At 38.4% G+C, this 14,704-nt stretch overlaps 2 protein-coding genes across 16 annotated transcripts in view; one reads left to right on the forward strand and one right to left on the reverse strand.

Moving 5' to 3' along the window:
- Nucleotides 1-5,625, forward strand: part of HECTD1 (HECT domain E3 ubiquitin protein ligase 1) — a 127,250-nt gene extending 121,625 nt beyond the window's left edge. For all 11 annotated transcript variants that reach the window (XM_036999303.2, XM_036999306.2, XM_036999304.2 and 8 more), the window contains 6 exons: nucleotides 141-748; nucleotides 1,762-1,840; nucleotides 1,966-2,059; nucleotides 2,745-2,895; nucleotides 4,445-4,589; nucleotides 4,699-5,625. In XM_036999303.2, coding sequence (XP_036855198.1) covers nucleotides 141-748; nucleotides 1,762-1,840; nucleotides 1,966-2,059; nucleotides 2,745-2,895; nucleotides 4,445-4,589; nucleotides 4,699-4,836 — 1,215 coding nt within the window. In that variant the 3' untranslated portion in view covers nucleotides 4,837-5,625. The remainder of the gene's footprint in view (nucleotides 1-140; nucleotides 749-1,761; nucleotides 1,841-1,965; nucleotides 2,060-2,744; nucleotides 2,896-4,444; nucleotides 4,590-4,698) is intronic.
- AP4S1 (adaptor related protein complex 4 subunit sigma 1) overlaps nucleotides 1-14,704 on the reverse strand; it is a 75,031-nt gene that overhangs the window by 13,378 nt on the left and 46,949 nt on the right. For 2 of the 5 annotated variants that reach the window (XM_036999312.2, XM_036999313.2), the window contains one exon: nucleotides 8,321-8,837. The exons of 2 other annotated variants lie outside the window; for them this stretch is intronic. In XM_036999312.2, coding sequence (XP_036855207.1) covers nucleotides 8,709-8,837 — 129 coding nt within the window. In that variant the 3' untranslated portion in view covers nucleotides 8,321-8,708. Of the gene's footprint in view, nucleotides 1-8,320; nucleotides 8,838-14,704 lie in introns of those variants that run through there. One more of the 5 variants, XM_036999314.2, reaches the window with a different exon arrangement.

Below are 14,704 nucleotides of genomic sequence, written 5' to 3' on the forward strand. Positions count from 1 at the left end.
ATGTTTTTGAACTTCAAATTCCATTACCAAACTATTTAATGTATATGTAAATACTTTCAGTTAGCTAAACTGATGAAGATGTTTAATGTTAATGGATCTTTTTTTAATTTTATTTGCATTTCTTCCTCTAAAAAAATAAGGTCGACCTTGGAGGTGGATTGAAACCGCCTGGATACTATGTGCAGAGGTCATGTGGACTCTTCACAGCACCATTTCCACAAGATAGTGATGAGCTTGAAAGGATCACAAAACTCTTTCATTTCCTTGGGATTTTCTTGGCCAAATGCATTCAAGACAATAGACTTGTGGACTTACCAATTTCTAAGCCTTTCTTTAAACTTATGTGTATGGGTGACATTAAAAGCAATATGAGTAAACTGATTTATGAGTCACGAGGTGATAGAGACTTACACTGTACTGAGAGTCAGTCTGAAGCTTCTACAGAAGAAGGTCATGATTCACTCTCAGTAGGAAGCTTTGAAGAGGATTCAAAGTCAGAGTTTATTCTAGACCCCCCCAAACCAAAACCCCCAGCTTGGTTTAATGGAATTTTAACTTGGGAAGACTTTGAACTAGTAAATCCACACAGAGCCAGATTTTTAAAAGAAATTAAAGACCTTGCTATCAAGAGGCGCCATATTTTAAGCAATAAAGGTCTTTCTGAAGATGAGAAGAACACAAAATTACAGGAACTAGTGCTGAAGAATCCATCAGGTTCTGGGCCTCCACTTAGCATAGAAGATTTAGGGTAAGCTTTGTATATACAGTTTTCAACCTAATAGATGAATATGTTCTAAAGCTTTTGTTTCTTTGGTCCCCACTAAGGTGCAGCATATGAAAGATCTTGAAACAATCTTTCAAGAACAATAATGTGCTGTAGGAAATACTTATCTTTGATCTTGAATGTTTGATTTGTTAGTATTATAAAGATAACACTCAGAATACCAAAGTGTAGTATATTAATCATCAGTCAGACCTCTGAAAGGTTCTCTGATTTATTAAATATAATAAATGTGTATACATTTTTTATAAAAAATCCAAAGCCAAAAGTATTTTGACAAATTCATTAGCTAATTAATACATGTAGCCTGCTTGGCAAAGCTGAAAATAGTTGGCTTTGTATGTAAATTTTATCCCCAAAGGCTGCATTAACTCACTTAGATGCTGCAGCTGTTAGGATAAAATTCTATTAATTTATATACATGTAATTACTATACCTTTGGTACATTTTACTGTGACACTGGGTTGACTGCAAGGCTTTTTCCTTTTTCCTTCCTTCCTTTCTCTCTCTCCCCACCTCCAGGATCCTTCCCTCTGTCCCATCTTCCTTCCTTTCTTGATAATGTTGAGAAGTTGTTTTTGAAAAATTGTTATATATTCAAGGTTTGATTTGGAGGAAGGGACAGAGTGTGACTCACTTTAGTGAGTCAATAGTTCCTTCTTGCAAAAAAAGAAAAAAAGTCTTGTAAAAACATATTGCTGCCATAATTCATTGCAGAAATCTTTAGTTCATAAATTTTGTGCTGTACAGGGCAAGTGAAATATGGAAAGGTGGTGGTTTCATGCCATCTTTGCAAAACCAAGTTTGGTAACAGTTGGCCTGATAGTTTTTATGCACAGGGATTTGCATTTTGAAAGGCCTCTACAGGTAGGCTAATATTGTTGGAGGGCACAGGTTCATTGTTTCAGCCACAGTGTTTCAGAAGTTAAATACCATAGTAGCTGAATGTTAGCTAATTGAATCCTTGTTTGTTTTCTCAGGTTAAATTTCCAGTTTTGCCCTTCCTCAAGAATATATGGTTTTACTGCTGTGGATCTCAAGCCAAGTGGTGAAGATGAGGTAAAAATTTTGCTTTTGATACAGTTCAAATTTCAGCAACATCCTCTCAATGAGACCAGTTGTACTAGGGTGCTACTGAAATAGTCTGCATATTAATAGTAACATTGGCAAATTTTCTTTTGCAGATGATAACAATGGATAATGCAGAAGAATATGTGGATTTGATGTTTGACTTTTGTATGCACACAGGTATTCAGAAACAGATGGAAGCCTTTAGAGGTAATTTTTTTATACTCTTTAGCTTAATCCATCCCCCTTTGAGGCAGTTGAAAGTAAAGCAGTACTATGGTCAAGAATTGTGGTAATCTTTAGATTTTCCCTCTAGTTTTTGTCTTCCAGTTAGTTAGGTTGTGCTGAGTCCCAGAATAGGTTGGAGCATTCTCAAGCTTGCTCCTCATGAGTAATGGGGGACCCAGTTTTGGCCTCCATTTCTTCATTTGTTAAGTGGACATAAGGCTGCATATTTTCCACATTATGTGATCAGAACAAATTAAACCATGTTAGAACCTAAGTTCTTCAGGTGAAGATTGAAGTAAAAGATACTAGACTATTCATCACTTACTAGTTTTGAAAATGAGAATACAGCTTTGGCTGGCTTGTGTGACACAAAGAGCTGGGTGGGACATTATTAGAGCTTGGCCATTGACCATGCTTACTGAATAGTCTCTGCTCACATTAATGATGTTAAGCAGAGATTACTATACTTAAAATCCTAGCAGTTTTTATTTCAAGCTACTTTAATTTATATATATATTTTAAACATTTATTACTATTTTCTCACCTCTGTCCATTTAGTTGATACTGGGTATTTAGATTTGAAATTTCATATTTTGAAGTTGTAACTTAAAAACTGACTTGCGTGGTTGTTGTTTTTTTTTTTTTTTTTGCTGTGTGTGTACTGTAGATGGGTTTAATAAAGTTTTTCCAATGGAGAAATTAAGTTCCTTCAGCTATGAGGAAGTCCAAATGATTCTTTGTGGAAACCAGTCACCATCCTGGGCAGCAGAGGACATTATCAATTACACTGAACCTAAGTTGGGTTATACACGTGACAGGTATGTGTTGGTTATTTTCTAAGACCGACAAAGTAGTTTATGTCTAAAAATTACATGACAGATTCTCTAAAGAACTATGACTCAGTGAATTACCATCTTTTAAGTGAGAAAACAGTGTAAGTCTCACCATTACCAAGGTGCATATCCATTCATTGATAAGGCTAAGTTTATACACAAAGACAAGTGAGTCTTGGCTGGGTTAAGATTCCTTTTCTTGTAAGATTCCTTTTCTTACTGTTTTAATTGTTCATGATACTAAAAATTGGGTAAATTATAAACAGTTACACTCTTTTTATATTAACCCTTTCAAATTCAAACTTAAAAGTTAAAAGCATAGTTGAAAGAATTTCCACATATCATTTACCCAGATTCCCCAGTACGTTTTTCCTTTGCTGTATTTCCTTTATATTTTCTATATATATACATGTTTATATGTATACCTACATGTGTGTATTTATCTATATACACACCCAGGTGCACTGTTTCTTTTCTGAACCATTTGAGAATATGTTGCTTAGATCATATACCTTTATTCTATAATACTTTAGTGTATTGCCTTTACTCTGTAATACTATAATGTATATTTCCTGAGAAAAATACGTATTTTCTCAGGAATATATCTACAAATCCACATTAGCTAGCAATTTCATGATGCTATACTGTTAGCTAATCTGTAGTCCATATTCCTTTTTGTTGATGATTCAGGTTTTTAATAATGCTCCCCTTACCCTTGTATTGGGAAATTACATTTAGTTGTGATAAGTATTTTTTGTTGCTTTAAGTTGTGATATGTTTTTAGTCTGGAACAGTTCAGCTGTTTTTCTTTTTATACCACTGACAGTTTTTAAGACTGCAATTCCTATATTACTTTTTCCAAAAAGTTCCCAAATTAATATAAATGAGAGAGTATTGTGAATTGTTTTTTTTAATAAACTTTTTATCAGTGTATAACAGAGAAGCACACAAATTACATGTACAGCCTGGAGAATTTTCACAAAATGAACACGAAACAACTCCAGAAGTCCCCTTCCCTGTCATATTCTTTTCTAGTCATTAAGTCACTATTCCTATTAATTTTGCTTGCTTTTGAACTTTAATAAATGAAATCATATAGTCTATATTCTTTTAAAGTTTGGCTTCTGTTTTAACATTATGATTATGAAGTTCATCCATGTGTGGCATATGGTGGTAGTTTATTTTGCTGTAGTGAAAATAGATTATTTCAGATCCCTTTTAGTAATTTAGCCATTTTTGGATGAGTTATATAAGTGCACCTTGAGCTTTTCTGACATGTTGGCTTTGTTACATATTTGATCCCCATACTCCATCAGTTTTTTAGTTCTTAACATTTATAAGTACAAGACAGTCTTTGAGGGGCATTTTTAAAGTAGCTTGTATCAGCTCATTTCACGCTTACCCAAGAGTCTCTTGGTCGTACTGTTCTGGTATGTGGGTATTTGGTTTTTTGGTTTATTGTTGGCTTACATAGTAGTGGCAGTCTTTTTCATTTAAATCAACTGTCAGATCAGTGTAACTCTTCTTCTTTCAGCCCTGGTTTCCTGAGGTTTGTGCGGGTTTTATGTGGCATGTCTTCAGATGAAAGGAAAGCATTCCTACAGTTCACCACTGGTTGTTCAACTCTCCCCCCAGGAGGACTGGCTAACCTACATCCCAGGCTCACGGTTGTACGCAAGGTACAAACTAGTTAATGGGCAGTCCAAGTGGAACTTAGTAGCTTAAAGATTGAAAGAAAGAAGTATTTAAAGTCATGATATTTTGTTAATTTTTCTTTTCTTTCTATAGGTTGATGCTACTGATGCAAGCTATCCATCAGTGAACACATGCGTGCATTATCTGAAGTTGCCTGAATACTCCTCAGAGGAGATCATGAGAGAGCGCCTGCTAGCTGCTACAATGGAGAAAGGCTTTCATCTCAACTGAGCTTTGAAGTGTAATGGGAGACATCAGACTTTAAAAGTACTAGTGAAGCCTCTTGTGTTTGTGTCCACGCTAACGACACTTGCCTTTTTTCCACCAGTAAGGCTCTTCAGAACATGTGGAATAAGTTTGTTAGCTGCTAGTGACAAAAGAAATCCTTTACCCAGCCAGCGAGTGTGTAGCACAGAGCACTGTGTGTTCCTACAAGGGCTTAGGTGACTGGAACAAGGTGGTCCTACTTGGCTGTTCCAAGGAGCAGCTTCTCAGATCTTCAGTGTTTGCTGGCAAATTTCTAACAGTGTATTTGTGTAAAGTTTGTTGTTTCATACTTCATACACTACAGCTGCCATCACTGATCCCTGTTTTGCTGGCTTTTAAGCTACTTGGTCAGAAATCCTGCTTCCTTAAAACATAGAGTTAATGAGCATCTCAAGCTTTTTTGTTTGCTTTTTAATGATGCCTGCACTATTAGAGTATTCTAGTGTTCTCTCTTTTGTTTGGCATATAATCATGCACAACCTTTTTATTTCTTTGAGGTGGGAGTATATTTTTATTTCCTAAATGCCATACTATAAAGATCAAATTCTTAAGTGTGTTTGTGCAGCTCAAAGATAAAGATATATTACGGGGGGGAAAAACACTGGTCTAGATGCAAGGCACACTTAAAGCAAGTTTTACTTTTGGTTGTATTTTCTTTGTATATTATAAACATTTATTTAACTTGTTGCAGTTTGAAGTAAAAATTTTCCAAAATGTATGCTCAATAATAATCATTAAAATGTTTGCAACGTATGAGCCTGTGTCATGTGACTGTTTCACTGCAACCATGAGACCTAAGAGCTAAACTAGATACTTTATTCATTTTGAATCATGAGATTTAGTTTTTTGAAATTATTACATGAAGAAATGTATTTTTCTATAGTAAATATACTTACTGAAACTGGAAACCTAGAAGAAAATATATGTTCACCTGCTTATTTGAGATCCAACTGTTGTGTTCTATTTTAAACTATTTGTCAGTTAAAAATGGCCAAGTTATTTGTGTTAGCCTTTTAAACACAAGATCTGCCACTTACCATTGTATATGTAGGGATATATAAGTCCAAGATCCAAGAATGAGTTTTGAATGTTGTGTTAGCATGAAACCACCAGGCAACCACTATTTCCTGGTTTTGAAGAAGGGGCTCTGTTTCCATTTCCAAATTCCTATGATATATCACATCTCTGCATTTAAGTGAAAGAAATGTGGCTAAGCCTGATTTAGCCAAATGGCTTTTAGGAGTGGAAAGCATTTTTTTGAAATTGCCCATTATTTACCTGTTTAAAAGGTACATTCCCTTTCTACATTAGAAGAGCTCTCTCCCCCTATAGTTATTCATTTCAGTACTGTTTTTATTCTCTGCATGTTGTGATTATGGAATCAGAGGCAGCATTTAAATAATTTACCTTACTGTTACCTTCACAGTTTTCTGTGAGAATAAAAGTTAAAATAAAATAGCAATATTTAAATGTATGACTTACGCTTTAATCCAAAAAATAGTAGTGGTGATTTTCTCAATAAAGTAGAGACATGGATGCATGACTGAGACTTTATTACTAGTATTAGAATTAAAATCCAGTTTATTTGTATAGTCATCATTTAAGTCTCTAAAATGTCTGTTAGTAGCCAACTTTACAAAGACTAGCACAGGGGTCAGCAAACTGGCTTGCCGCTTTCTTGTTGTATGGCCCATGGGCTACATTAAGCATGGTCTTAAAATTTTTAAGTGGTTGAAAAAAATCAAAAGAAGAATAGTATTTTATGATGTGAAAGTTTTATGAAATTCAAGCTTCAGTGTTCATGAAAAAATAAAGTTCTAGCAGAATACAGCCACACTAATTCATTGATGTATTATCCGTGGCTGTTTTTGCACTAAGGTGGCAGAACTGAGTAGTTAACAGCACAGACCATATGGCCCACAAAGCATTTTACTTCCTATCTGGTCCTTTACAGAAAAGGTTTGCTGAGTCCTGGTCTGGCGCATTGCTACCACGGTAAAATTAAGTCGTACACAATCTAGCTGAGATGTCAGGAGTCTTCCTACAGAAAGAAAAGTCTAAGAACAAGGTAAAACTGACCAATCTGAGACAGAAGTTTCACAAAAGTCACTTAAAGCTGGCAGTCAGTTCTGCAACAAACCTGAGGTGAGATGACAGACTGTAAGAACAGAGTTCATTCTGCTCGAGTCAAGTGTTGGGAGACATATAGTAGGGGCTCCACATATACCAGGTTCTTAAGTATTTTTTCCCGTGGTATCTACCTAGTACTTTTTATTATTCTCTCAAGGTACTAAAAATCTGTGCCAGGATGTTATTCAAATGCTATTTTGGTGTGACCCAAATATTAATTTTGTTCACTCCCCAGTTGCTGCTGGTGTACCAGTTTCAGCAGTTACCTGATGTGCTACTCATTAAGTGCCTCCCAACTAGGACAGTGTTTCCCAACTAATGTGTCTCAGAAAGACCTCCAAAGCACTTTGATCTACAGTAGGCTTTGCCCAAATCTTGGCTACTGAACTCAAAAGAAGACCCTTATACACGTACCATTCACTGTCCCAGGAGATCAGAGCCTTCCTGGAAGAATCAGAACGGAGGTTTGCTTCTGGAGTTCATACTGACTAGTTGCCTGGGTTTTTATAGATGCAAACTTTAGAATATATAAGCAGATTTTTAGAAACAGATGAAGAATTTAAATAAAATCCTCCCTTCACACACATGAGAAAAAAGAAAAACAGTACTGAATGAATTATCAGTGCCTAGAATGTCCACTTATTTTCTGGAGGATAGAGCGTTGCACGTGAAAGAAACTCTTGGCATTCCACAGGATGGCACAGTATTAATGTATCAGGACTATATTTATATTTCCTCCACTGTACCTGCCCTCCTACCCCTCCCTGTATGCACACAAACTGCTTTTTACCTAAGACAGTACTGTATATTTTACTGTTCACCGACCAGCAAAAGCATAAGAAAAGGCTTGGGAGGAGCAGGGCACTGCTCTTCTATAATGACTTAGCCATTCTCTTTGCTTCAAGACATTCCAGGAGAAGGGATTGAAGGAATAAGACCTGGGGAGGGGAGAAGGATTCAGTTCATGCCAACCTGAACAGAGGTATTCTTTTGCATTCTATTTCTAAACTTTTAACTAAATTTCATTTACAAATAAGTTAATAAGACAAATCCTTTACTATATGGCATAAAGGATAATTGTAAGGGCTCTTTTAATGTTTAACCATTATTTGGTAGTAACATTCTCTATACTGTTAATTACATGATGGCATCATGATTGCCAAGCACACATAAAATGGGTATTAGGCTTTTAGGAATTGGCAAATAAAATTTAATTCTGCAATTTTCCTTAAGTACACAATTTAGTAAAGTTCTGACTCTTATGACCTTTTAAGGAAAAAGATAACATTCAGAAAAAAGTATTATTCAAAGTGCTGTGTGTTGAAGTCAATTTAAAAATTTTATTGGCTGATTGAGAGCTGTCACACTTTTTTCCATGCTGCTATTCCTGAATTTAATTTGTACAGGGAAGCAAAGAACTAAAGAAGTTTCCTTTAATTTAAACAAGAGGGGAAAAAATGCATTTGTTTAGAAAATAAAACAACTCAGTTTAAAGAAAGTTTTTCTTTGCTACATGACATTTTAAGATACAGCTTTGTTTTTCATTTAGGAACTGTGAAAACACCTATTTAAAATGTCTTTGGAAGGATGTTTTATTTTATAATGTGTGCTTTTCCAGATTCCTTTGTGCTGCAGACATCGAGAGGTATCCCCATGGTGTTCTCATGTCCTTCAGGTCAATGTTGTTCGGCAGAGCCTTCCATGGTTCAGCTTTCTGTCATCTTGTCAAGAATTAGTAGAGGGGCAAGAATCCTTGCCCGATTTGTTTCCACAATGCAGCCATTTAACACCATCTCATCCAAAATGATATGTACTTTATCCAAATTAAACATTATCTAGGGTCATATTAAGGAAATTATACAGTTAAAAAATGTTAACATTCTATAAGTAATAATTTATGATTTAGCTTATATTTTTTTCCAGTGTAAATTAGTCTAAATATGAAGGGGATTTTGTTTGTATGCAGAATTTCTGGAATTAAATTTAAAATTGGTGTCCATATTAGAAATTACTACCTTCATTTACACATAGACACCTAGTTTTACCCTAACTGGACAATATGCATATAAATGGGACAGTTACACCTTGGAGCCAGAGGGAGAATGAATGTACTAAGAGCTGGAGAACAAAGAAGATGACAGTTGGCAAGAGCATGGCCGAGGTGACCTCCGGAATAATGTTGTCTCCCTAGACAATAACAACAGTAATGGCCTTGACTTACTGGATACTCGTTATTTTTCAGGCACTGCGTTAAGTATTTTACATGTATTATTTCAGTGTTCTCTACAACTCTATCATGTACATGTTACATATTATCATTTAACGCAGGAGCCAATAGGCTCAAAGTCATTGTCCAAGGTCACATGGCTAGTAATGGGGAGGGGGTGCGGCTGGAATTTAAGCCCAAGGCTTGGGCTTGGCTGATCTGCTTCCTGACTTCCCAGGAGGGGCTTGAGGCAACTGACTATACCTTCCCTCAGCCCTCAAACCTCTACCCAAAACAAGTGCTTTTTACATCTAAAGCTAATACCCATGGCTGAAGAAATAAATACCCAGGCTGAGGAAAAAACACCCCTGAGGAGAAATGAATGAAGAAGGCAGGGCAATGCTGACTCAATTGGCAAACAGATAAAAATTGTGAAATTTAGGAATACCTCTTATAAATGAACAGCTCAAAAAATACTCTGAGAATTATGGGGCCACTTTAGATTACTGATGTTCTTACTGGGAAGTTGGTATAGGGCATAGAGGAAGAAGAAAATGTGAAGATATGTTGTCTAGCTAATTAGAGCCAAACCCTTCCTCTTGGAGCCCCTTCATTTGAGTACCTAACTTTGTGAAAGGAGAGAGTGAACTGGAATGAGATGATAACAGTTGAATGTTTCTGTTACCATCTTCCATTTAATATCTTCAGTTTCCATCTCTGCTTTAAGAGCATGGTCCTGGTCTAGAAAAACAGCTGACAGATCATTTCAAATAGACAAACTTTGTTCAAAATAAGTGGTTAAATGCACTAGGGAAGTCCTTAACTGAATAGTGAATTTATGTAAAGTGACTTGTTACCACTTGATTTTTTTCTTATACTTCCAGATGTTTAAGTCTATACTTGTTTAGCAAAGTGCATCTATAATGAGACAACCCTGTGAAGGACTTTTTAAGTTTCTATTAGGCTCTGCATTAATATCTCATTAAGTTCCATGCAAATAGTTCTCTAGCAGAATAAACTGTTTTTCAGGCACCTATGGGAACTGTCCTTAAGTGACCCAGAAAAAAAAACTTTACTCTGATACATCTATTAATAATGTCTTCCAATTATATAGATGATTGCTTTGTCCATGAGCAAACCAGGACTGGAATATTAGTCCCCTGACTCAGTCTTGTTCACCAGACCCAGAAGCCGTAACTGAAGCTAAGGCAGAGTGGAATGAAAGTCAAGCACAAGGAAAGGCAGAGTTGGGCACCACAGGTGGCTGCAAACTAATGGCCTGCAGAGTCCCTCTGCTGTAATCGCTAACGGCAGTGAGAGCCACAGTGCCTTTGAAAATGTCAACTCATCCGAAACGGTTTTCTTGAGGACAGAGGGGGTCTAACTTTAATCTCACATATTGGCATTGGCTCAGGGATCAAGCCGCTCTGATGACCTACCCATTCCATCTTTGGCAAGTAGATGATCTACAATTCAGATGTCTCCTTGAGCAACCCACCATTGTTCTGAAATTCAGTTTCAAATTAATGCTGAATCATATCACATCAACACTGACATTCTCGTGGTGCAAGGACAGGTCCTTCACCAACTCTGAATTTCCTAACATTCTCAAGACATGAACTGCTCACTGAGGTCATTTTGTTCTGTGAGCATGTGACTGCCTGTCACATTGTATGAGTGGCCCAAACCCTTAATAATCATACAGCTTTCTGGCACTATACAGGGAAACCACAGACCAAATCTAATGTGAGGCAAAAGCTAGAATCATGTGATTCCTTTAAAATAAGAATACAGCTGTTGTTCACATCTTGATTTGGCATATTAAGTGCATACTGGCAAAGCCCAGAGTAAGCCAGGCATTTGGGCTAATATGTCAAATGGGGAGGGACCAAAAAATACCTCATGTGCCAAACCCCATGGCAGTAAACATAAGCAAATACACTTTAACCCTGACATTTGGAAATAGGACAAAGGAAGAAGGGCCTGGCTGTTGGCCCATTAACATAGTGGGCTGAGAATGACTACAGGGCCCTCCCTAGGCCTTCAGGTTATACTGAACTTGACACTTAAAGATCTTTAAGGCAACTTGTTTCCCCTCATGGACACACTAAGGTTGGAGCTGGTAAGACTACAACAGCCTCCCAAAGAGCAGCTTCATAAAGCCCCACTTTTTCCCAATCCTGAAATCTAAGAGCCTTCCTGAATTTCTATGTAATGTGGATTGGATTGGAGTGGAATATCTTAGGGCCCCAGTAATATAAGTGACAGTTTAAATCAATTTTTTAATAAAAGTGATTGAAATGACCCTTGTTCCTACATTGGAATTTTGATCTCTGGATCATAAGGCACTTTTTTGGCATGGTATTTTACCACCACTGTAGTGGTCTAGTTATCCTTTAGTAAGAGAAAACTAAGCAGTGTACATTCAAATGGGACCTCAAAAACAATTCCAAGGCAGAGCACAGCCTAGCAACTAATATTTATAACTCCAGATTTTGATCTCTAGATCCCTTATCTTCTTATTTGATTTCTTTTAAAGATCCTAGCTAAGCAAAGTTCTGTTAAAATGCTATGCACAATGGGAAAAAGCTTGCTGTCATTATTTATACCTTAATTTCCTATAGATAAGCTACGAAGGGAGTGTACTGTGTGTACATTGCCCACAAAAAATAGAAGGCTATCGTCATGAAGATTCTGTGTAGTCCTGGATACGCTCTCTGGTAATGCAGTCTTCTGTTCACTCTTAGGCTTAGCACTGTCTCTTGTTAATTGGGCCACTGAAAAGGAATGTCTTTTTATTTTCTTAAGTAGGTTTTTCTTAAAGACCCATTCATATTCTGAGAGCAACAAGACATCCAGGTGTAATTTTTTTGAAGTTTATATACAGGCTTATGTAAAATTACTCAAGTGTGAAAGCTGGCGCCTAGTCAAATGAGCTTGTCATTTCTCTTTAGTTTTTTTCCTAACTCTTGCTTCCCATAATTTGCTGTCACTTTTCCTGAGTAAAACAGATCCCAGAAGCCTGGAACAGAAGGAGTGGGGTAAGGCAGAGGGACTGGTGAGGAGGAATAGTGGCAGATGGATGTGTCACCCACAGGACTCAGAGACCTGTTCAAAGGACACCTAAAGGATACAGAGGTGGCTAAGGCTAGTTAAGCCAAAATCCCTGGAAGGCAGGACGGTTTAATCTGGAGCGTTCACATCCCTCTCCCAGGTGAATGGCCACCTCCCCTGGGGGTCCTTCCTAACTCGGAGACCCACCACTCGGGACAGCACTGACGAGAATGGTCACGCTGGGGGCCCCACCCTGCACCCCTCAGGCCCACGGGCCAGCTCTCGCCCCCTGCACAGCCCTGCTTTCAAGTGACAGGTTTTCAAAAGGAAAAAAAAGCTGTCTAGAAATCTCTGAATATGAACTCCACTTTTGGTATGTCTTAGTAAGAATTCAGGTATTTTCTTCAAGATGTTTTATTATTTCTGACTCTTCCTACCAAAGCCCAGTGTCTCTAAAAACTCTTTCTCAATTCAGGAAAAAGCTTTGACAACACCAAGGCAGCATGGTGACAGGCACTTACATTTTGTTAGAGACTAAATTATCACAGTCTACTCCAGATGGTTACTAATTTTTTTTAAAAATGTCAACTTTAATCTTTTATCTAACTTACAGCCTAAAGTCAAGGGCCCTGGACACCCAGAGCTTGGTACCAGCTCTGCCCCGAAGTAGCTCTGAATTGGGCATGCCTCAGAACCTCTCTGGACCTCATCATCTAGAATGTGGGGTTTTAACCCAATGATTGTGTAGTTTTCTTCCAGCTCCAAAGTACTCCGACCTTCTGATTCTGAAAGTATCCTTCAGGGAGCAGAAAGCAGGCCAAGCTTACTGCTGGTATCAAGCCATTTCTGATATAGACACTACTCCATCATACCTCGGAATCCTTCTGTAATGACTTAATTATTGTAACTTTCCGAGAGAACATGGAGAAAACTTCAGTTCACTGAGAAGCTTCCACTTGAGTTGGAATGGCTTTCCTAGAGAAGGTTTTTGTTCTTGACAGTATTTCCTAGACCCTAGCTGAGTATTTACTTGTTAATGAGATCAGGCTCAAATGATCTCATACCTGGAGAGGCCCTGTTCTGGTTTACAGCCCTCTCAAGGTGTTAGGGATTTCAGGAAAGTCTGGAGGGAAGAAGGGGGAGATGCTGCATGGTGCGCCCTGAGACCTGACCAAGGCCTGAGTGCAAAGGCTGGTGCTGATTGTGGCTGCCTGGGCATCTGCATTCCCCCAGGCAGCACCATGGCAGGTGGCTAGTGGTGTCAGAGGGAGTGCAAGCAGGGCAGAGGCCCTTCCTTCCCCACCTCCTCCTCAACTGCAATAAAGAGGGCATGAATAGGGACTTTCACATCATGCATGTGGGCCTTAAGGTTCTAAAACTAATTGCTCAGGCTTTTGAGCTTTAAAGACTTTTAAAATAAAAATATAAATGTTCTGAAGATTTTTAAAACAATTTTGAATTAAGACATTTTGGATTCTAAGCCTATTCTATATTTGTGGGAGGAAGAGTCACAAAAATATAAATAGGGACAGCAGCCTGCTCCCTGTTTTTCTTCCCATGCGTGTACATTCAATAGATACCTCAGTCACCATCCCAGCCTCTCCATCATTCTTGCCGCCAGTCCCAGATGGGGGCTGGGGGAGCCATGCACAGGCCCTAGCAGTGTGCTCCAGGATGTCTGGGGGCTGAGGGAGCCACAGGCTGGTCAAGTGCATGGGAAGCCCTGCAGGCTCTGGGTACGCATCCTCTCCCCGCGAGAGGCGTGCTGCTGAAGGAGAGCTGCAGTGGGGCCCTCTAACTCACAGGGCCCAGGAAAGGGTCCCTGGTTGTCTGGGTCTAAAGGCAGTACACTGCTCCCTTCCATTCCAGCCTAAATAAACCAAGTCTTGAAGTCTCTTTAAGGCACCAAATACCCAAAAGGCTGTTAAGGTTTTCTGTACCTTCACACATACAGTGGGTGCACTGAATGGAGAAGTTGGACATCTCTCCCACAGTGCTGTTCACTGGTGCCATTCCCTGCCTATTTAGCAGAAGTGGGTGGAAATGGCTCCTTTGAATTACAAGTTGTCTGGAAAGTTCAGCCAACCTGGGGCCCCAGAGCTGAGCACATTTTGGGAAGTTCATCAGTTGGTTCTAAAAAACCATTTAATTCATGGAATTTGAAGTCTTAAATAAGTCTACCAAAGTACGTAAGGGCAAAGTATCAAAGGCAAGTTTTCCTTCTAGAAACAGGGCCTCATGAGTCCTCAGACAGCCTTTCAGCCCAGTCAGTGCAATAGAATGGGAAGCGTGTACAGGAGCTTATTCGCTGCACATGAATGATTTAGGTCACTGATGCACTTGGTCCCAAACGTGCAATCCACCCACCTGGCTCTACAGCAATGCAGTGTTCCCACTTAGAAGGGTTTTCAACAGAATTTCTGTCCTGGTTTCTTATTTCTT

The sequence above is a fragment of the Manis javanica genome, chromosome 8 (genome assembly GCF_040802235.1).
Source record: "Manis javanica isolate MJ-LG chromosome 8, MJ_LKY, whole genome shotgun sequence".
Lineage (NCBI taxonomy): Eukaryota > Metazoa > Chordata > Mammalia > Pholidota > Manidae > Manis > Manis javanica.